We start from the raw sequence: 24361 nt of genomic DNA, 5'->3' as shown, positions 1-24361 counted from the left end.
GGTTCTAATTAGAGGGAAGAAGATGGCAGTGAAAATAGTGAAAAATGACATTAGAATTGCGGCGGGGGAGGTGGGGGCCTAGTCCGCCGCGATCCTGGGCAAAAGGCGCTCCGCGGACTAGGCCGAAGCCGCGGCCTCACCTAAAACATCCTGCCCACAGCGATCCTGGGAAAAGGCCGCGAGCGGCCTTTTCCCAGGATCGCGGCGAGCTGCGGGCAGGATGTTTTAGGCGAGGCCGCAGCTTCGGCCTAGTCCGCGGAGCGCCGGTCCTATGGAACAAAATGTTATTTTATTTTAATTTTTTTGTCCACCTTCCAAGCCAAGTCGCCAGGACGCTATTTCAAGTCGCCATGGCGACCGGGATTTGTCGAGCCCTGCATTGGGGCATTGTGAAAAACGTAGAAGTTGAGGGGCCCAGACCATTTTAACCAAGTTAGCCCTCCCCGTGACCGAAAGGGGTAGCTTCGTCCATGCCGAGCACTTTGCGCAGAATTTACCGAGCAGCGGTGTCAAGTTCAGAGATAGGTATTCACCATTTGTTTGATGCACTGTTTATTCATCCTTTCATTGGGTGATCAATTAATTTTATGCGCTACACTTTTTATGTTTGTTTTGTATATCACCATTGTCCATTGGTAGTGTGAGCTGCTTACTATTGATTGTGCATAATTTTCTGTTTTCTCAACCCATACGTGTCCCACAGCTCGTGTGTCCCTGTGTGCAGGCAGCCGTTTCCTCCTCAGCAGCGGAGGAGAGACTGACACAGCTTTCCTTTTGGTTGTTTGCAGCCTGTGTGCGTCTCGTGGACGTTTTTGCGGCACTGCGTTTAGGCCCCCTCCGGAAAAATTCTGCCCCCTTTTCATTTAAAAAAAGTGTTTTCCCATGCCTTAGCGCGGCACTACGGGTCGCAGACCAAAACACGAAGGGGGAGGGGGGGGGTAGAGACTGCAGTGAGGCACAGAGAAAATACAAACTGTGCTCCTGGAAGGAGGAGGGGTAATATAGGGAGTAAACTTCCTTAATTAGGGTTTACCAGTGTCAGAGGTAAGCGCTCTATGAGCATTCACCATAGAGGATCAGTTAGAGAAGCACAGTTTGGCACTTTATTCGCAAGAACTGTCACATTCAGCAAGAGCACGATTATTTTTATTATTGTTTTTGGATTTGGAATTTATTGGACAATGTTTTTATCCATTTTCCAGTTAGGCTTTTTAGCCATTCTTTGTCACATAGGGAGGTTGTGCTGATCACCATTTGCTTTTACCTTATAATTGTAATATGCTTTTTTTCCTTTTGATAGAATTCATATTGCACAACCTCAAAGCTCTTTTTCTAAACATAACCACTGTACAAAATGCTGTAAAAACAAAATATAATCTTTCCTTGGGAACACTATTACCTCAGAGTCCAGCTTAAATTGTAGCCACTCATCCAGCTTAAGAGATGTCAACAAAGCTGTGGCCCGGTCTTCCATCTCACTGTCACTGCTGTCATTGGGGACACCATCTTGGGTTACTGCAATACAGTTGATTTAAAATCAGAGCTGATCAATTTAAAAACAGCAACAATAAAACTTCAATTACCAATCAGCATTTAACATAAAACAATTGAGGAAACAAGAGGACATGAGATTGTAACAGAAAAGAACCTCTGTCAAATTGCTATTATTGTCTGTGTCCCTATTAAGGAGTTTTCTCCATTAATCCCTGTCCCAGAGACATGAAAGTGGAAATTTTTCCAATGTGAGGTAGATTACCTCAACAAGGACCCTGACAGACGATTTCTTGCACACATTCGAAAACAATATAATATATCGTATATAAATAAAAGCATGTTAAAGCATGTAAAACCAAACCTAAAAATACTAACTCTAAATATCTGTAATTGAAACTACACTTTGCTTTCCCATTTCCAAAATTACTTAATGTCCATTAAATGCATATGGTTTAAAACAGTTTAACAAAGCTATTTTTGGCCAATGCAAACATATACACAGGTGTGCAAAAAACGTTTCCCTTTACAAAGTCTTACCATGGAATGCAGACTCTGGCAATGCGTTGCTTGGCAGCCGGGCAGGTCCCGAGAAGATCGCCACTGTGACTGGTGTAACCACTGTGCAACATCTAATGTTAGCAATTCTATGTGCTCGAGTCATTTCATCATATATTAGCCAGTCTGTGGGTAAAACTTGTACTGCTACTGCCTGACCATTCTCTGGGGGAATCTGTTTCAACAAAAGGAAACAACATTTATTTGGTTTCATTCAATTTATTATGAGAAAGCAAATGCAGAATATTTTATATTCAAATCCCCTGCATCACAAAAATTCAACCACTCCAACTGGAATATTTAAAAGAAAAATTACTGTTTTTGTGGATTTAGCCATTTAAAAATACCCAAGTATCACACATTTGAACAGATGGAGTATTAGGTGAGGGCAGTAGAGACAGAGCCAGCAGATAGGACTAAAGAAAGCAAACACTCTCCTCAGGTTTTGGTAGGCTCTAATCCACGTGTAGGTGGCTGATCCTCTGGGTTTAAGAGGCCAGGTACACCGTTTCAAAGCAATGTAGATAGTAAGAACCAATTGGGAAGGAACAGTTAAAAAAATGATGATCATCATTTGCCTGACGAAGAGGTCCTGTGCGACCTCGAAACGTTGTTGTTTTGATCGTTTCTATGCATTAAAGAATTTGTGGACGTTTTTTCCAAATGATCCTCAGTGTGCTGGCGAATATGTTTGCATGATTGCCTTTCCAGTCCCCAGCTGGTAATCGCTTCAGCACCCTCCTTTCTTATCGGCCATTTTCCAGGAAGGTGTGCAATTGGAATATTTTTGAGACTTTAAGTGGATAACATCTCACGGCTCTTGATGGCCCTGCATGTCACCGCACAGCAAGCACAAGGAAGCTGTGTAATAAAAATAATATCGCACGGCACTGCAGCACAAATCGTTGGTGTCTGCACACAGGTTTAATGTGCAGGCAGCAGTGTTTTTCGAGCTGCGGGGGCAGTGTTAATGGGCCCTAAGATATGAAGCAAGGTTTGAAAGGGCTAAAGCAGAGTGTATGGACCAGGAATGGGCAAACTATGGCCCGCGGGCCATATACAGCCCGGCAGGCCTTTTAATCCGGCCCGCGGAGCAGTGTTACCAACCGTCGTTAAAACAAGGCACTTTTCTCTGTACGTAAATGTCCGTAGTAAGGGAAAGGTGCCAGTAAAAATGGCGGCGATCAGCTCGGGGTCAGAACTGCGCATGCGCAATTCCCGGAAATACCTGAGAAGATCCGATGCTGAGCCGCCGAGTCCACCTCCTGCACAACCTCTGCCCAGCCCACACGCCCGTGCAGCCAATGAGCGCATTTTCCCGCCAGCCTATAAACAGGCAGACAGGACGGAGGAGCCTCGTAGAGAGAGCTGAGAGTCACGGTCTGTGACCCGAGCGGCTGCGGAGGGAGCCTGACCAGTCGGGAACGGTTAACTGGATAACCGAGCACACACACCCCCACCGGAGCAACGGACTGACCCCTGCGCCAGTGCCTGCCCGACTGAGTGAGTGAAGTGTGTGGAGCCTGCTGCCCGCCATTGACTGTGTGTGAGGGTGAGCAGGGAGACAGCCAGGCTGGAATGATTAATTGATGGCGAAGGGAGGAGGGGGCTTAGGTAGCCCTACCACAGGTCCACCTGAGCCCCCTTCTCCCTCCACCATCAATAAATCATTCCAGCCTGGCTGCCTCCCTGCTCACCCTCACACGGAGAGGATACAGGAGATATCAGAGACAGCAGACAGATTTCATACAATTATTTTGTACAATCTCACCACTGCCATTTTTGTCTGGAAACTGCTGCCTGTACCTGTCTGACAGCACTGTGCGTGGTTGCTATTAAAAATGCTCTATTTTAGCTCATTATTTAACAGCATGCATGGTGTTTTCAGTTACCTGAACTTGATGTGCCAATTAAAAGAAAACCCCTTAATCTGATGAGCAATTAGTTAGTGGATTATCAGTGATTTTAGGTATAATGGTGCTGTTAACCATTACAGGGTTTCTGCTGTCAGACAGGCACAGGCAGCAGTTTCCAGACAAAAATGGCAGTGGTGAGATTGTACAAAATCATTGTATGCAATCTCTGTCTGCTGTCTCTGATATCTCCTGTAGCCAGTCCGTGCGAGGGTTTTGTAAGAACTCTTTTTATGCTTGTCTACCTTAAATTAATCTAAACATTTAATGTTACACATCTAAATTTAATTTATATTAATTCACACATACACACCGTCCATCTACTCTTGGTCCGGCCCCCGGGTCCAATATATGAACCCATTGCGGCCCTCGAGTCAAAAAGTTTACCCACCCCTGGTATAGATTATAGCGGAGGAGCAGCTTTTCATGGCATGCAAACTCCAATAAGGATACACAGCCATGGAGTAAGGTTGTAAAGGGCTGTCCCCCCAAAACAACTAGAGGAGAGTTAAAACTTATCATAGGCAGACAGTCAACAATTGCTTTATAGGAGAGGGTTTTATACAAGGCAAGAGCAGTGACAAATGTTAAAGCAGAACTAAACCCACAGATTTAACCGTTTCCCAAAACAATTACATTCAAGTGTTACTATTGTGCTTAGGTTAGCCATCAAATGGCTGGTCTGATAACACCAGCACATGTGCAGCATAATGGTAGCTGCAGTTTAAACAGATGGCGAAAAATGGCTACTACTTTGGTTGTAAAGGAGTGAGGGTTTAGTTCTGCTTTAATAAATCCTTAATGAATATGGCCAGCAGGGATAAGCCAAACACTCCCCGGGTTCGGTTCGCAGCAGAACATGCGAACAGGCAAAAAATGTGTTCGATGCGCGAACACCGTTAAAGTCTATGGGACACGAACGTGAAAAGAGTGCTAATTTTAAAGGTTAATATGCAAGTTAATGGCATAAAAAGTTTGGGGACCTGGGTCCTGCCCCAGGGGACATGCATCAACGCAAAAAAAAGATTTAAAACAAGTTTTTTCGAGAGCAGTGATTATAATAATGCTTAAAGTGAAATAAAAGTTAAGCATTCCTTTAAATTTCGTACCTGGGGGGGTGTCTATAGCATGGCTCGACAAAATCCGGGGGCCCGGTCACAATTGCCACAAGAAATAGTGACCTGGCGCCCGGGGAAGCTTAGGCCTGTAGAAGGCCGCGAAGCTGCGGCCTCAATTACCGGCCGGCGCGGGCAACATCCTGCGTCTCCGTGCCCCCCCCCACCTCCCCCGCCGTGTGATTGCGGCAGGCCCGCGCCGGCTGGTAATTGAGGCTGCGGCTTTGCGACCTTCTGCAGGCCCAAACTTCCTTCTGTGATCTTGTGGTGCGCCATCTTGTGGTGGCCGTTGGCATTACAAGTAAAACAGCAATTCTAATGTGTTTTTCACTGTTTTCACTGCCATCTCCTTCCCTCCAATTAGAGCCCCCAAACATTATATTTTTTATTCCAACACCCTAGAGAATAAAATGGCGATCATTGCAATACTTTGTCACACCGTATTTGCGCAGCGGCCTTACAAGCGCACTTTTTTGGGGAAAAATAAACACCTTTTTTAATTAAAAAATGAGATGCCTGTAAAGTCAGCCCAATTTTTTTTTATATTGTGAAAGATAATGTTACGCCAAGTAAATTGATACCCAACATGTCACGCTACAAAATGTTATCCTTCAAAATCTCCATAGGCGACGTTTTAAAAATTCTACAGGTTGCATGTTTTCAGTTACAGAGGAGGTCTAGGGCTAGAATTATTGCTCTCGCTCTATCGATTGCGGCGATACCTCACACGTGTGGTTTAAATACCGTTTACATATGCAGGCGCTACTCACGAATGCGTCTGCTTCTGCGCGCGAGCTCGGCGGAACGGGGCGCGTTTCCTGTCTAACTTTTTTAGCTGGCTCCTAGATTCCAAGCAAATTTGTCAAACCCTGGTCTATAGTATGCCTGTAAAGTGGCGCATTTTTCCCAGTGTTTAGAATAGTCCCTGCACAAAATGAAATTTCTAAAGGGAAAAAAAGTAATTTAAAACTACTTGCGGCTATAATGAATTGTCAGGACCCGGCAATACAGATAAAAGTCATTGAGAAAAACGTCATGGATTCCCCCCCAGTCTATTACCAGGCCCTTTGGGTCCGGTATGAATATATAGGGAAACACCGAACCCCCAAAAAAAAAAAATGCTTTGGGGTCTCTGACCTGAAGGGCCTGGTATGGGTATTAGGGGGAACCCTGCGCCAAATTAAAAAAAAAAGACAGGCGAATGGGTAAATCCAGAGCTTGGATCTTCCTGTTCCAGGCGGCTAAAATATTGCCTTGAAGTAGTCTTGAATGAAACTGGGCGTAAGGGACAGCCTCAAAGTAGGCTACCATTTTCTCCAATAGCCTTATGCAAATGCAGATAGACGGTCCTTTCTTTGCCTTGACCTTGTGGATCAGGACCCAGCTTTGGGCTATGTCTATGATCATGCCCAAATATTCTACTCTTCTTTGGGCTTGTAGAGAGGATTTTTCTAAGTTTACAATCCAACCTAAATGCTCCAGCAATTTTATTGTGGTGAGCACAGCGTGATCTAATCCTGCCACTGACTGATCTATCACGAGTAGATCGTCTAGATAGGCTGTTATTGCTATGCCTTGTGCTCTGAGATTTGCCAACAGAGGGGCTAGTACCTTTGTAAATACCCAGGGTGCAGTAGCCACATCAAAGGGCAGAGCCAAAAACTGTAAGTGGCGATGTTCTACCGCAAACCTTAAGAACTTTTGGTGAGCGGGATGGACAGGCACATGTAAATATGTGTCTTTGATGTCTATTGACCCCATGAATTATCCGCCTTGTAAAGTGGCATCCACGAATCGAATAGTTTCCATTCGGAAATGGCGAATGTTCAGAAATTGATTCAGAGATCTTAGATTCAAGATAGGTCTGACGTCTCAGTTTGGCTTTGGGATCACAAAGAAGTTTGAATAAAAACCTGAACCTTGCTCCTTTAGGGGTTCTTCTGTGATTAGCCCTTGGGACAGCAAGTGATCCAAAGGACGCTCTTTTTAGTGGATCCTTGGAGAGCCTTGAGCTTCGGAACTGAGAAGATTGGATCTCTCGAAATTCCAGTTTGTACCCTAGGGATATTGTGGATACTACCCATCTGTCCTGGATTTCGGTCTGCCATACCGCTGAAAACTCGGCCAAGCGGGGTCGCCTCTTCATGAAGAAGCTTTGGGGTTTTGCTTATTAGCCTTTGAACCCCACTGCTTCTTGTTCTTCTGGGCCTGGTCTTCTTTAGCCTTTGTGGCTGGCTGAAAATGCTGTCGCCACTGGCTGGGGTTGGTTTTACCAGGACCCGTGGAGAGAGAACGTTTAAAACAAGGTCGCTTGTTTTTCTTCTTCTCTGGTAATAGAGTGGTTTTCCCACTTGATATCTTCTGGATATATTTTTCCAGGTCTTCCCCAAAGAGGCGTTCGCCATGGAAGGGGAAACTGGCCAAAATCTTTTTGCATGGTGCCTCTGCTGACCAATGCTTTAGCCAAAGAACTCTGCGCATATACACCAGCTGGAGTGTGAGACAAGATGCTTGCTGAATCGAATCTCTCATAGCATCTATTGTAAAACATAAGTCTTTAGACAAATTCTCCCACAATTTGACTTGTTCAGGAGGCAGCTTCTTCCTCTTTTACCTGGTCCTTGAGGACCTCACACATGCCTACTGCTGCTAGAGCAGGTTGAACAACTGAATCGGCCAGAAGGAAGGAAGATTTTAGTAAAGATTCCAACTGCTTTTCCGAAGGATCTTTAAACACCTGTATATTATCCACTGGACAAGTCAGGTTCTTATTTACACAGGAAATGGCTGCATCTACAGAAGGCAGACTCCACTTCTTGGAAAACTCTCGCTTCATAGGAAAAAGAATGTCAAACTTCTTAGGAGGAGAGAAACGCTCATCTGGATGTAACCAGTCTGCATAGATGAATTTTTTTTAGCAATGGATGAACTGGAAAAGAGCATGCACCCTGCAGTGATCTTAATGAACCCAGGGAGGAGACAGTTGATTCAGTTTCAAAGAGGGCAACCTGAATGCAGTACGCACTGTTTCAGCATAACATTGTACCTGTGACTTTAGCATCTGGGAAGCAGAGAAGGGTTCCTCTGATATCCCTGATCCATCCGACTCCTCATCCCTGTCCTCTGTAGGTGTTACCTCATTCTCATCCTTCTCTTCAGATTTTTCTGAAAGGGGATCTAAAACCATCGAAAGAGATCTGCTTTGCTTTTTGTCCTTTTGCAAGGACTTCCCTTCTAATCTTTCCAGGGCTGCGGTAAAAGTGTCCTCAGTGACATATGCAGGCCCAGTTGCCACCGGAGAAATTGTTACCCCTGATAGTGACAATGGCTCCTCCTGTACAATTACGTCAAAATTTACAGGGGAGGAAGGTACCGAGCAGGCATGGCTAGAGGCTCCTGTCTCAGGCGGCGGGGCTTTCTTAGTCCCTGAATTCTTTCTAAGGGAAGACATATTACTAAGCAACAGGCCGAGGTACCACAACGCATATACTACTGTGCTCAGTTTAGCAATCTACATAAAGTATGCAACTTAAACACAGTTTCATGCCATAGAGTAGGTGTCTCTCTTGATAGTGCCCAACCAACCACATAGAGCTTACGTGCCCCCCTGAATGCTGCTGTGTCCCAAGGGAAGAGCTGCTGGCCTCTGAGATTCCTTTATGGCTCCTGCATTGAGAGCCATCTTTAAACCGGCGTGCACGCTCGCAATCTCCCTCTGCCCCCGCTGCCGATAAAGCGCGCTTGAGACCTAGGGCACAATGGCGGCTGTCCTGGGACGAGGGAAAGACTCCCCCCGCTTATTCGGGCTGTGCTGGGCTTTCCTTACCCAGCGTCTGGAGGAGAGAAGCGGTGGCCGTCCTTATGCAGAGCTCTGCAGCGGAGGAAGTGTGCTTGTCCTGTCGGATCTGACACCGTGTAGAGTGTGGCGAGTAAAAAAAAAAAAATCAGCTCTTTACTCCCTCTAGTGGCCAAAAAAAAGAAGACACTCCTCAAAATTGGAGGAAGGTCCTTAAGGTTGTTCTTTAGGATTCCTTTTCCTCTTAACTTTATCCCCGCCGTGGGTTTTTCTGCTAAAAAATTTCAGACAGCACCAATCTTCACCCATCACGGTAGGCTTTGTATGCCAACCTTCAGGGATATGGGTTCTTATTTAAAGGATACCTCTCCCCTGGGCCTTGTAAAAGACTCTTACCAGGACTTTTAGCGTATATAGCGAAAGTGCTGGAGCCTAGTCCTCCGAAGAGAGACATTTCAGGTGACGCCTCGTGCATGGATCCCATCCAGTTTCGGCGTAATTTATTTGGCGTCTTGGATAGTTTCAAAAGCATAGCCATTTTTTTTACCCCCCAGAGGGAATCTTTGGTAGAGCTTTCCTTAGCACATCCTCCACGTGTCCAACACCTTTAGAAACTGGTGAAAAAACTGGAGGTACTTCCCTGATGGGAGGGGTTATATGGAGGGGGAACTGTCATCAATTGATTGTGCCAGTGTCCAATCACCGCTGGTGACCCTTAACCCATTATGTAATGAATGGCTCTGTGTCCCATGGTGTACGATAAAGAAAAACATTTTTTACTTTTTGCTATAATAAATATCCCCATTTTTTTTTTTTTTAACAAATTTCTTAAAGGGATGGTTCCCCCTAAAACAAAATTCTAACAATACATTCGGATGTCTGCTTACACTGCGGGTAGGCTGGCTTTTGTTTTTTTGTTTTAGTACATACCTCGATATAGCCGTTTCCTCGCTTGGCGGTGGGCGTTCCTAGTTGATTGATGTTCCTCAGACGGGCGCATACTGCGCATCACGACTTTCCGAAAGAAGCCGAACGTCGCTGCGCAGGCGCCGTATAGAGCCGACTCTATACGGCGCCTGCGCAATGACGTTCGGCTTCTTCGGAAAGTCGTGACGCGCAGTATGCGCCCGTCTGAGGAACGTCAATCAACTAGGAACGCCCACCGCCAAGCGAGGAAACGGCGATATCGAGGTATGTACTAAAACAAAAAAAACAAAAGCCAGCCTACCCGCAGTGTAAGCAGACATCCGAATGTATTGTTAGAATTTTGTTTTAGGGGGAACCACCCCTTTAATAAGTTTAAGCCAATAAATATTCAACATATTTTTGGTAAAAACAAATTGACGTACAATGATTGGTTTGCACAGATGTTATAGCGTCTGCAAACTATAGGAAAGATTTATGGCACTTTTATAAAAAAAAAATTACTAGTAATGGCGGAGATCTGCGATTTTTAGCGGTACTGCAACATCGCAACGGTCAGATCAGAGACTTACACTTTTTTGGGACCATTTGGCATTTATACAGCGATCAGTACTATAAAAATGCAACGATTCCTGTGTAAATGTCACTGGCAGGGAAGGGGTTAAATGTGTGTTCCCTCAGTGTGTTCTAAATGTATGGGGATAGGATTGACAAGGAGAGGAGACATATCGTTTTTCCTACTTAGTAGGAACAAACTATATGGCTTCTCTCCACTGACGGCACAGGGATTTGTGCGTTTATACACACACAAATCCCTGTGCTGGCGCTCATGCACATGCATTGGGTACCACTGTTTCCTAAAAAATGACAGTCTTTTTTTGTATATAGCACATAAAATAGGATTTTTGTACTCACCGTAAAATCCTTTTCTCTGAGTTCATGGACGAACACAGCCTTAATCTTGACAAAGTGGGAATTTAGCCTTCATTCAGGAGTGACTAGGCAGAAACTTATAGAAGGTGTTAAACACATCACACACCATACAGTACCGCCCATGGGACGGTCCCTCTGGGTATAATCCCTCTCTTTGCATCTCGCAGATCAGTTCTTCAAAAAGCAGTACAAACATAAAAAGGAGGGGTGGGTGATGTGTCCGTCCATGAACTCAGAAGAAAGGATTTTATGGTGAGTACAAAAATCATATTTTCTCTCTCATTCATGGACGGACACAGCCTTAATCTTGACAAAGTGGGACATCCCAAAGCAGTGTCAAAAACAAGGGGTGGGAACAGCATAAAAATAAACTTCACCCCAAAACAAAACAGAGCTCCTTAACTTGAGGAGTTGCAGCTCTAAACAGCCACCTGCAAAACTTTGCGGCCAAAAGAAGCATCCGAAGATGCACTCGCATCAACCTTGTAAAATTTAGTTAAATTGTGAACGGGAGACCAGGTCGCCGTCTTACACAACTGGGAAACAGACGCTTGATGTCAGATAGCCCAAGAGGCACCTATTGCCCTGGTCGAATGCGCTGTGACAGGAAAGGGGGGGCGCCTCAAGATGGTGGCCGATGAGACCACCAGGCCCTTCTCAGGGCCAGCCACCGAAACAAACAGCGAGTCTGACCTCCGGAACGGAGCAGTAGCGGACAAGTATACTTTCAGAGCTTGGACAACGTCCAAGGAATGCAACGCTCCCTCCTTAGGATGCGACGGACGAGGACACAAAGATGGAAGTACAATGTCTTTATTAAGATGGCAGGCCAAAACAACCTTAGGAAGAAAGGAAGGCTGCGGACACATTACCACCTTATTCTTGTGGAAGATAAGGGGCCTTGCATGACAAGGCCGCCAACTCAGAAACCCGTCTAACTGACGTAACAGCCACCAAAAAGACCACTTTCTGAGAAAGTGTCAACAAGGGAATTTCCCTAATGTTCTCAAACGGTGGTTTCTGAAGCACCGAGAGGACCAGATTTAAGTCCCACGGAGGTAGTGGAGGACGAACCGGGAGGGGCCACATGCCGAACCCCCTGTACAAACGTACTCACCAGCGAGTGAGCCACCAGGTGTTGTTGAAAAAATAGTCTGCCCCCTTACTTAAGGCAAGCTTTTGGTCTACCCCGCTGTAGGAACAGCAGGACTCTGGAAACCAAATAAGTATGCGGATTCCACCTCATTTCCTAACAAATGGATATGTAGGTCTTCCAAGTGCGATGGGAAATCTTCCTAGAGGATAGCTTCCAAGCCCTCCTCATGGTAGAAATCACTAAATCCGACAGGCCCCAGTCTCTTAGCACCTGGCTTTTAATAGCCATGCCGTTAAAGCCAGCGACTGTAAAGCAGGACGAAATATGGGAACTTGCGACAGCAGGTCCTAAGTGGTAGACGCCATGGGACGTCTGCTACTAGACGCACTAGATCGGCGTACCAAGGACGCCGAGTCCAGTCTGGAGCAATTAGGATCATTGGGATCCCCTCTGCCTCCACTCTGCGAAGCAGATGAGGAAGGAGCTTCAGGGGAGGGAAGGCATAGATTAGCCAGTACTGACTCCACGGTGCCACCAACGCATCTGTCGCATCTGCCCCTGGGTCTCTTGACCTGGCCACAAACCTCAATACCTTCCCGATTGAGCCAAGACGCCAGGAGATCTACGACTGGCGTGCCCCATCTTTGGCAAAGGAGCTGAAACACATCCGGGTGCAGAGATCATTCTCCTTGGTCCAGCCCCTGGCAACTCAGGTAGTCTGCCTGACAGTTTTCCACGCCCGGAATGTATACGGCCGACAGGGCTAGTACGCTCCTTTCTGCCCACCTTAGGATGTGAGCGACCTCCGATGCTGCAGCCGAGCTTCTTGTTCCTCCTTGGTGGTTGACATACACCACCGCCGTGGCGTTGTCCGACTGGATCCTGACTGGAGGACGCCCCTGAGACCATGTGGAAAGGCACAGCCTGATTGCCTGGAGTTCCAGGACAATGATCGGAAACTGGGATTCCTCCGGAGTCCGGCAACCCTGGGTCGACTGAACCCCCCCCCGGACTCCCCCCCCCCCCTACAACAGGTAAGGCTGTCGTCTGTCATGACCACCATCCAGTGCAAAGGAAGGAACGACTTTCCGGACAGAAGTGCCGGTGATGTCAGCCACCAAACTCGGGAGGTCCTGACTAGGTGGCTCACCCGGATTTGACAATCCAGGGACGATTGGGTACTTGTCCCATCTGGATCGAATTTCCTTCTGCAACACTCGAGTGTGAAATTGAGCATACGGTACTGCCTTGAAGGAAGCTACCATGAGGCCCAGGACTCGCATGCAAAAGCGGAGCGACAACTATCTTTGGGATGTCAACTGCCGCACCGCAGCCCGAAGAGTCTGCAACCTTTCCATAGGGAGAAAAATAAAACTTTTGTCTCTGAGGAGTCCAGAATCAACCCCAGATACACTAGGTGTTGAGTCGACACCAATACTGACTTCTTGGTGTTCAGCACCCAACCAAATTATCAGAGGATCGGACAGGTTATAAACACGCTCACCTCTAATTCTGAGCTTGAAGTGGCCCTCAGAAGATCGTCCAAATAGCCCACGATAGCGATGCCACGCTGTCTTAGTAGGGCCAGAATTGGGGAAAACACCTTGGTGCCGTGACAGGCCAAAGGGGAGAGCCACAAATTGGTAGTGGTCTTCCCCGACCGCAAATCGCAGACATCTCTGATGCTTGGTGCATATGGGGACATGCAAGTATGCGTCCCTGATGTCCAAGGATACCAGAAAATCCCCCGGATGGAGGGCAGGGACAACAGAGCAAACAGACTCCATCCGGAATCCTTGTACCTTCACAAGGGCCCGAGATCCAGGATTGGACGAACGCCCTCCTTCTTTGGTACTACGAACAGGTTTGAATAAAACCCCTGATATCGTTCCAGAATGATTACTCCGCATCTCAGCAGGTCCTGAACCGCCCCATAGAGGGCTCCCCGACGAGTCGGCTGGAGGGCAAAAATCTGTTTGGTGGGCAAGAGAGAAAATATCTTGTACCCTGAAGAAACTACTTTGCAAACCCACCGGTCGGAGATCTGCGATGTCCAACGGGTCGCAAATTCGCGAAGACGTCCCCCCACCCGATAGATGGGTGGGGGAAAACCTTCACGCGGACGTGGATTTGTTCGCAGGCTTGTTGGGCTTGCGAAACCAGGGACGCTTCTATCCCTCAGCAGGCGCTTTGTTGGCTTGGAATCATTTACTTGCCGCGCTAGGCGGACGGAAAAAACGCTTGTGTGCGGTGAAGGAGGGCCTTTGCCTACGGCATGGCTCCTTACCCTTTTTGGATTGTGGGAGCAGCGTACTCTTACCCCCTGTGGCATCTTTAATAATGTCCTCCAGGGATGGTCCAAAAAGTCTGTCGCCCTTAAAGGGCAAATCCATCAGGACCTTCTTGGAAGATTGGTCTGCCGACCAACACCAACACTTCAGCCAAAGTAGACAGCGTAACACCACCACATAGCTTGAGGCTCTGGCCAGCAGAGGAATAGTGTCCAGGGCTGACTCACAAATGAATTTTAGGCCTTGTACCAACTGGTCGGCCAGAGCTACCTTGTTTGAGGGAGCCTGACGTGCCTTTAACCCATTGAGCAGCATCTTTGCCCCATGAGTGTCAGACACCAGGGCCCCAACCATTATTGAGCAAACAGCCGAGCACACCACCGTGTATAGGTTGCGGGTGACCGCATAAGCATTCTTGTCCACAGGGTCCTTGAAAGCAGGAGCCCCTTCCACCGGAATCGTGGTTACCTTGTTTAATCTGGACACAGGAGGGTCCTCTATTGAGGAGAAGGTCCATTATTTCATGAAACTCTCCTCAAGAGGGTAAATTTTTAGGGACACAAAGAGCCTTCTGTGGTTTGTCCCACTACTTGTATAAAAGTTTGTCTAGATAAGACACACAAGGAAACAACTTAGCAGTGCGGTTTGGGTTACAGAACCCAAAAGGGACCGACGCCCTCTGTTGCTTCCGCAAACTCCTCTATTTTTAGAGTATCTGGCACTGCGGCAATAAGATAACCTACCAGAGGCTTTTCACGCACTGTGACGAATCCGGATTCATCCTTGCTGTCCGGCCGATCTTGGTCTGCATCCTGAGATACATCAGAGCCAGGGTCATGAGCCGTAGCTGGACCAGGCTCCGCATCTGAGTTGTCCCCAGAAGATGGCGGGGGGAGGGGACGCTTTTTTACCCCCCACCGTATTCCCACGCGCCGCTTCCACCTTGGCAACAAAGGCATCTAGGATCGCCGACATAGCGTCCGACACATCGGGTGCAGGGGCATCAATTGCTAGCTCAGGTGTTTCAGGGGAAAAAGCGTCTGCTTCTGACGCCATGCTGACCCACGCACCCGACACCCACAGGGACTCCAAGGCAAGGTAAAACCACCCACTCTTTTAGTTGCGACAGAGACGAGGGGTCCCGTATGGCTGCCGTCCGCTGCTTCTCCTTATCAGCTGTCTGACTGCTCCGCAGCATGAATCTGCAAGCTTGCACTGTTTAAATGTGATATGGCGTGGACCGTGAGAAAACGGTAGATAGAGGCCAAAAACGCAGCGGGCCACAAGAACATGGCCGCCAAGCGACAGGGACCACAAAAACATGGCCATCGAGCGACCGAGTGGACAAATACAGCGTGAACCACAAGAAAATGGCAGAGCGGCAGGAACCACAAAAACATGGGCGCCAAGCGATAAAGGCCAAACACAGCGTGGACCACAAAAAAATGGCCGCTGAGCAGTAGATAGGTGCAAGCAGGCGCCAGACGCCGCCAAAATAGCCGACAGCGTGGAGGGGGAATACACAGGTAAGCAAACTTTTTCATGGCAGCTCACTAGCATTGTAAGCGGACATACAGCACAGTTCTCTCACAGGTGGAGCCCCCCCCCCCCCAGGTGAACCCCCAGCAGCCAGCCTAGCTCAGAGAGCCCAGGGAGGAGGGAAGGGAGGGAGGAAAGGATGGAACGCCCTACTCAACCTCCCCGGGAATGTCCAGCTATGTCCTCCTGCTGAAGCAGGGGATTACTACTTACCCTTCCTGCGTGGATATTGCTGGAAGCATCCCAGACAGACCATCTTCTGCATGGTAACGGAGGTGACTGTCGGCCCGGCCGATGCGACTCGGCCCTGTAGACCGGTCATATGCGTGCCCTGACGTGTGTAGCTCACCGGCCAGCAATAGAGCGACGGGCATGTTCGTGGACGACCCAGCGCATTGCTACGGTCGGCACACGCTCGATGGCTGAAACTGGGGGGACTACAAGGATCTTGGATCCAGCCTGTCACCCAATCGGCAGGTGATCTTGGATCAGAGCAGTGTTTCTCAATTCCAGTCCTCAGGCCCCCCCCAACAGGTCAGGTTTTCAGGATTTCCATTATTTTGCACAGGTGATTTGATCAGTTTCACTGCCTTAGTAATCACCACAGCCTTTTCATCTGAGGGAAATCCTGAAAACCTGACCTGTTGGGGGGGCCTGAGGACTGGAATTGAGCAACACTGGATCAGAGGAACAACCAAAAAAATAAAATAAAATTCAATTTGAAATAAATATCCAGGCCTATGGGCCCGAAGATAGCCACGTCTTCTCCTTTGCTAAGCAGAAAAAAATTATCTGCGAGATGCAGAAAGAGGGGTTATACCCAGAGGGACCGCCCCCTGGGCGATACTGTATGGTGTGTGATGTGTTTAACACTTTCTATAAGTTTCTGCCTAGTCACTCCTAAATGAAGGCCAATACCCACTTTGTCAAGATTAAGGCTGTGTCAGTCCATGAACGAAAGAGAAAATAAAAACCTGAGGAGGTAATCAAATAGCACCAAAAGAAAGCTCTGTTTGTTGGGAAAAGAAATTACATACATTTTGGCGGCTGTGCTGTGTAGCAGAGCTGTGTGAATGTAAGAAGTGGATGGACAGAAATACAAATCTTTTGGCAGGTAAAACAATTCTCTTAAATGTATTTAATCTTGAACGGTTCACCTTGAATTTAGTCTTAAAAGCAAAGGGCCAGTGTACCTGGATGTGTAACATGGTATATTTGTAGTACACCGAAAGTATAACTGTTTAAGAAAACTGCCCATTTCCATGAAAAAGTTTACCTTTTTATACTGTGGCTGACTAAGAACTGAAGTAGGGTGGAGACGTACACGTTTTTCCTTGGATCCCGTGAGCATCATATTCTCTCTGTCCACGTGTATTAGGTTTGGGTACATCCCAGCCACTAGAGCAGCCTTTACCACTGCCCAGTTCTCTGAGTTTGTATTTACATCTCTGATGTCTCCTCCTCCACGAGCTCTGACAAAACCTGCACAGAAGCACACTCATTAAAATGACAAACAAGGTAAGACTAATCTCCCAACTTGCATTTATTGACTAACAAATATATTTTGGCTCTGAGGAAGAGGGTAAATCCCTCGGAACGCCTAAGCCAGTTGGATCTAATTGATGTCCTCCCAAGCCTTATGAGCACGCAGATTGGACATTATAAACATTACCCTGATAAGTTTTGTCTGTTTCATTGTTTACAAATAAATGGTGGTGACAATATGGCTCGTGGGACCCAGAGGCTCTTGAAGGGTGTGGGGTACTCCTGTTTCAGCTTCACCAATGACTCTTGTGTCTAGGGTCATTCTATGTCCACTAGGGGCATATGATGACTGAGAACTGATATCTTGGATTACATGAGATGGCACAGTAATGATAATCCACAATATATTCAAGAATGTCTGCAAAGAACTAATTACAGGTTGTTGATTCTGTACCCAACGGGTCAATAGGAGAGTGACTCATTCAATGTGGAACGTAGACTGTTAAGGTGGTAATTAAGTCTGCTACTGTCATGTAAACTAACCCTAGCCTGGCTTCTAAAGACCTTTTCATTGTGTGATGCTAATTAACACTGTATTGTGTGAAAGTTCTATTGATGAAATGTGTATTGTATAGCAGGTGTGAAAAGCTGGAGTCTTGATGTCTGACTTGTCAGCTGTAGCCAATTAGCTCATGTGGATTATATCGGTGCCAGAAAGTCTGACTAAAAATGTGTATTGGGCTCCTCGTGTTCGTCTGCTGGATTGTGGAGTGTCGATAAGCTGTCGTGGGTTGGTGGAATGGAATATCGTAAACGGCATTAACCTCTGACCGTTACAATGGTTATTGGCTAGGTTGGAGCGCCCTCTTAGTGGTTTTACCACTGTTTTTGACACACACAAACACCCCCCCCCCCCCCCAAACCTGAGAGGGCAGCAAGGTGTGTTGCACGTATATCTACAGCCAAGATACGGATGTGTAGGAAGATTTTGTTAGCCCACCATACTCATTCGCAGGAGGTGTACCGTCGTTTACTTTGTATTGTCTGACACTCACCTGAAGCCCTGAGCTGCCCCAGCAACTGCGTTCTCATTCCAATAATAATTTCCATGGTAGCCTGAGACAGGTAATTCTTCTCACAGAAGGCTCGTTCCCACCCATCACTACGTGCTTTCTGCCATGCCTGCAAGATATGCATATACAGTAGATATTATATACTCTTAGATTGTAAGCTCTAATGAGCAGGGCCCTCTGATTTATTCTGTATTGAATTGTATTGTAACTGTACTGTGTGCCCTCATGTTGCAAAGTGCTGTGCAAACTTTTGGCACTATATAAATCCTGTATAATAATAATATGGGTAGTTTATTCCTGTGCTACAGTGGAAAACGATGTGTGCAAAGGGTAAAGGTGCGGCAACTACCGTATGGGCCAACCACTACCCACAGTGAGGCATGGAAAAAAATCAAGAGATGGTGTTGCACTCCAATAGCATAGAATGGTGTAATTGGTAAAAATGTATAAATAACCAAAATAGTATAATTGATAAATGAATGTGCAAATATACAAATAGACTGACAAAGATAAAAACCGCTATAAATGCTAAGATAAAGTGCATCCAAAGGTGTACTGAATTAATGTGCAAACAGTGCAGATTCAGGTGACTCAGGTGCATAAAAAAAAACACAACGTAAATATAATAGTATATGCAGGTCGCAGAGGAAATCGCAGGATGGTGTTATGTTCTAGTCAAAATGAATGACTGGACATAACTGATATACAATGATGGATGAATAAAACAGTGGACTGAATAAGAGTGCAAATAGGTGACTGTATAATGTAAGTAAAATCACATCATATGAATGTCGGATGGAACCGCAAGTTTGTCTATTTGTTACAAAGTGTAAATGGTGCAACAGCGACTCAATCCAAAAGGGGAAGAAATTGCAAGGTGCAAGTAGAGTGCTGACTCCGATGAAGTCATGTGACAGTGACGATACACATCAGACACTAGGACACCGGAAGTGACGTTTGCACAGTGTGAGCTCGCTGCTCGTTTCTGAGATACACTGCATTACTGTTCTAAATGTGAGTACTCCGTGTGTTAAATGTTTGAATAAACCGCTGAGTGTTTAACCTCTTTCCCACCGGGCTTGTTTTTCAGATTCGGTGTTTCCGAGACTAAAACAGTTTTTTTTGCTAGAAAATTACTTAACACCCCCAAACATTATATATATTTTTTTCTAACACCCTAGAGAATAAAATGGCAGTCATTGCAATACTTTTTGTCACACCGTATTTGCGCAGCGGTCTTACAAGCGCACTTTTTTTGGAAAAAAAATCACTTTTTTGAATTAAAAAATAAGACAACAATAAATTTGGCCCAATTTTTTTACATATTGTGCAAGCTAATGTTACGCTGAGTAAAATGATACCCAACATGTCATGCTTAAAAATTGCGCCCGCTCGTGGCATGACGTCAAACTTTTACCCTTAAAAATCTCGATAGGCGACGTTTAAAAAATTCTACAGGTTGCATTTTTTTGAGTTACAGAGGAGGTCTAGGGCTAAAATTATTGCTCTCGCTCTAACGATCGCGGCGATACCTCACTTGTGTGGTTTGAACACCGTTTTCATATGCGGGCGCTACTCGCGTATGCGTTCGCTTCTGTGCGCGAGCTCGTCGGGACGGGGCGCTTTAAAAAATTTTTTTGGGGTTTTCTTATTTAATTTTTATTTAGTTAATAATTTTTTACACTGAAATAAAAAAATAAAAAAAAAATTGATCACTTTTATTCCTATTACAAGGAATGTAAACATCCCTTGTAATAGAAAAAAGCATGACAGGTCCTCTTAAATATAAGATCTGGGGTCAAAAAGACCTCAGATCTCATATTTAGACTTAAATGCAAAAAAAGAAAAAAAAAAAAATTGAAACTGTACTTTTTTTTAAATGACAAAAAAAAAATGTTGCTTTAAGAGGCTAGCCGGGACTGACGTTTTGACGTCACTTCCGCCCAGCAGAGCTATGGGGACGGGTGAAGGAAATTTTTCCTTCACTCGCAACCCCAGTCACTTGCCGAACAGTCCCGATCGCCTCCACCGCTACCGACGGCTTCGGTAAGCGGCAGAGGGCGCGGGAGAGCGGCGGGAGCCCTCTCCCGCCACCGATAACGGCGATCTTGCGGAGACCGCCGTTATCGTGTACACCACCGCCCACTGAAAAGATGGATACCTCGGTTGTGGCAGCAGCTGCTGCCGTTACCGAGATATGCCTCTTTAAAAACAGGACGTCTTTTGGACATGGGGCGGTGGTCAAGAGGTTAAAACATATTACACTAGAGAGCTTCCTCTATGTTTTCTCTACCCTGCCTGGTGACACACTTTGGAGCTGTCTTACCTTGCTGACCACCCAGCCTGGAAGGAAGCCTTAACCCCCTAGGCGCCACACCACTGGAAGGACGGATAGAAGTTATCCCCTCTACCCCCGAGTGAATCTATTGGTTTTATTGAAAGCTGCTTACCTTTCAGCTGTAAGGTAATTTGCTAGCACACCTTCAAGTGTCACCATACACTGAAGATTCACCAACAAGTCACCTTGCCCCCTGCTGATGTCATTTAGCACCCAGCACTTCACTCGCACTTTGCAATTTCTTTTCATTAAATTGTATTACCTCTTAGACTGAGTCGCAGTTGCATCATCCATGATTGGTGTATATCAGTTATGTTCAGTCATTCATGTTGATGGGAGAATAACACCATCCTGCGATTTCCTCTGCGACTGCACATATCTTTATGCTGCGATTCTATTTCTGCACCCAGAACTCTACTTGCACCTTGCAATTTCTTCACCTCTTGGACTGAGTCGCAGTTGCACCATTTACACTTTGTAACAAATGGACAATCTTGCGGTTCCATCCACTATTCATATGATGTGCTTTTACTTACATTATACAGTCACCTATTTGTATGTATTTGCACTCTTATTCAGTTCACTGTTTTATTCATCCATCATTGTTGTATATCAGTTATGTTCAGTCATTCATTTTGATTAGAGCAGTGGTTCTCAACCTGGGGGTCGGGACCCCCTTGGGGGTCGAATTACGATTTGCCAGGGGTCACCAAATCCTGGGCTGTTCCTTCCAGCCTTTTCACGGCCACCCAGCTGTTCCTGGAGCCCGCGGCCGCCCACTCAGCCTATTCGGAGCTGCCCAGTTCACAGCATGGATGATGGGGGCGGAGACTAAAGATCAGCTAACTGGTGAGGAATGTGAAGTGGGAGGGACTGAAGGAGACCATATCCCCTGAGTTTAGCATAGAGGTCACTGCTGCGAGACATCACGAAGCCAGAGACACAGTGAGTAACACTGCCTGTGATTATATTTGCCATTAAAAGTCCCCACTACAGTTCTCAGATCAGCCGATGACCTTGATCAAGAACACCTAATTTGGCTGATCAGAACTCCCCTCAGCACTGCTACTCTTTACATCCCCCACCCCCCCCCTCAACAAGGAGTAAAGAGAAGGAATAAAAATAGAGAATACATGAAAGAGAGGAAAAGAGGGAGTAACAAAGAAAAAGGGACAGAAATAATGAGAAAGAACAAGAAAGACGGCTAGAGAGAGGGATGGGAGGAAAAAAATAAATAAAAAATTAGGATAGTGAGAGGTAAAAGGGAAAGAAAGAAGAACAAAGAGAGAGAGAGAGTGGTACATCCTAAAATGCGGAGTGGAAGGGACTCGGGGAGCAATAAATGTCTGTGGGTTAATGGCGCAAATTACTTGCCTTGGGTGCTGACAACCCACGCTACGAAAATAATTTTACTTTTAGGGGTCCCCACAACTTGGGAAATTTTATCAAGGGGTCACGGCACTAGTAAGGTTGAGAAACACTGGATTAGAGCATAACACCATCCTGCGTCACCTTAGCTGCACTGTTTGCACATTCATTCAGTACACCTTTGGATGCACCTTATCTTAGCATTTATAGCGGTTTTTATCTTTCAGTCAGTCTATTTGCACATTCATTTATCAATTATACTATGTTGGTTATTCATACATTTTTACCAATTACACCATTCTATGCTATTGGAGCGCAACACCATCTTGATTTTATCCAATAATATACTCTATGGGCCAGATTCACAAAAGGGATATGACGGCGTATCTGCTGATGCGCCGTCGTATCCCTGTTTCTATCTATGCGACTGATTCATAGAATCAGTTACGCATAGATATCCCTAAGATCCGACAGGTGTAATAGTTTTACACTGTCGGATCTTAGGATGCAGTACTGCGGCCGCCGCTGGGGGGAGTTCGCGTCATAAACAAGCGTCGGGTATGCAAATTAGCAGTTACGGCGATCCACAAAACTTTTTCCCGTCGTTACGTCGCCGCAAGTGTTAGTTTGCCGTCGCAAAGATAGGGCACCTTTTACAAAGTGGAAAATTACTCCACCATGTAAAAGTATACCCGTCTTTCCCGCGTCGCTTTTTAATTTTTTTTGAAAAAAAAATTCCCGGCGCAAGTCTTTTTTTCACGTTGCGATTCACAAAACGGCGGCACGTCGGGAAATTTGCGTCGGGAGCATGCGCAGTACGTCCGGCGTGGGAGCGCGCCTAATTTAAATGGTATCCGCCCCATTAGCATTGGCCCGCCTTGCGCCGGACGGATTTAGGATACACCGCCGCAAATTTCCAGGTAAGTGCTTTGTGGATCGGGCACTTAGACAGAAAATTTGCGGCGGTGTAACCTAAATCGGTTACGTTACGCTGCGCCCGGGCTACGTGAATCTGGCCCTATGTCTATATCAAACAAGAAGGGATTCATTCTTGGCATGCATTACAGAATGGAACTGAATTGTCATTCAACTGGATTAACCCTATTATGAACCATTTGACCCCTTATATAATTTCACCTCGACCTCAGGACATACAACAGTGCAAATTCCATTTGTGTGTATAACACAAAGTATTAATCAGAAGTGTGAGTGACTGATCAGCCAGAAGACATTAAAACTACTATCCAAGCATTAAAAAGTTTCCCAACACATCTATATGGAACCCAAAATAAAGTTAATGTGAGTCAATGAATCATTTTCATTCATCCTATGTTCTGGAGAATAACCATACCTGAAAAGCCCTGAGTAAAGCCATATGATCACTGAATGTGTCTGCTGTATATCGTTTTCGGCACAGCATAGCAGCACGTTTCTGCGCAGCCTGCGCTGGTAAGACAAATGGATCTCGATACGCTAAAGTGCAGGCAATAGTAAGGATGGGGTCTAAGCACTTCAGCACCACAGCACACAGCACCATTTTGCCAAGGTGAGGTTCTACTGGCAAATCAGCCAAATGATATCCAAGTTCTGTCAAGTCTTCCCATGTGTCCATTGCATCAATTGTCTTAAGAACAAAAGCAACACAATCAGTAAATTCAAAACAAAATCATATAGTTTAATTATGCAGACAGAATTCTGAATTCATAAAGTCGATATAAAAATATTATATAGCCTTTTATCCAACATGTACTAATGTTCTACAATACATTTGAAGGTCAATTTTTGTGTTCCCAAAAACCAGTAGGGGTGCAACGGATCAAAAAACTCACGGTTCGGATCGTTCCGTGACTCCTGATCCGAGGATCGGATCATTTTTCGGATCGGCAAAAAAAAAATAAAAAAAATTCTCCCCCACTGTAATATCCACATCCCCCCCCCCTGTAATATACACATCTCCCCCCCCACTGTTCACTCCCCCCCCCCCCACCATCTATAGTACCCCCTCGGTGCAGACCCCCTCCTCCTCTCAGTACAGAGACCCACCCCTCCAGGTAGTACCGACAGACACTCTCTCCCCCCCCCCCTCGGGCAAGACACCCCCCCCTTCGGGCAAGACACCCCCCCCCCCAGGTAGTACAGACTCTCCCAGCGTGTGTCCCACGAGTGCGGGCTCCTCCTCTGTGGGTGTAAACAGAGGAGGGCCGCCGCTGGGTGTACCAAGATGGCCGCGGCTCCGGAGCTAGGCCGAAGCCGCGGCCTTTCCTAATGTTATGGCCGCGGCGCCGGAGGTAGGCCAAAGCCGCGGCCATAATGTTAGGAAAGGCCGCGGCTTCGGCCTAGCTGTGGAGCCGCGGCAATCCGCGGATCACAGTGTGTTCCGGTCCGAAGGGGGTGACCCGTTCGGATCACGGATCAATTGTGATCCATTGCACCCCTAAAAA

The 24361-nt window shown here is 46.3% G+C and overlaps 1 protein-coding gene across 3 annotated transcripts in view; it reads right to left on the bottom strand.

Annotated features, from left to right (window-relative positions):
* The window catches only part of YTHDC2 (YTH domain containing 2), a 315708-nt gene that overhangs the window by 87199 nt on the left and 204148 nt on the right, over positions 1-24361 (bottom strand). For all 3 annotated transcript variants that reach the window (XM_040343611.1, XM_040343620.1, XM_040343628.1), the window contains 5 exons: positions 23272-23544; positions 18197-18323; positions 16933-17138; positions 2032-2224; positions 1400-1515 (listed from right to left, as the gene is read on the bottom strand). In XM_040343611.1, coding sequence (XP_040199545.1) covers positions 1400-1515; positions 2032-2224; positions 16933-17138; positions 18197-18323; positions 23272-23544 — 915 coding nt within the window. The remainder of the gene's footprint in view (positions 1-1399; positions 1516-2031; positions 2225-16932; positions 17139-18196; positions 18324-23271; positions 23545-24361) is intronic.

The sequence above is a fragment of the Rana temporaria genome, chromosome 1 (genome assembly GCF_905171775.1).
Source record: "Rana temporaria chromosome 1, aRanTem1.1, whole genome shotgun sequence".
Classification (NCBI taxonomy): Eukaryota; Metazoa; Chordata; class Amphibia; order Anura; family Ranidae; genus Rana; species Rana temporaria.
The sequence above is the reverse complement of the archived record's forward strand: the minus strand, read 5'-3'. Positions and strand labels throughout refer to the sequence as shown.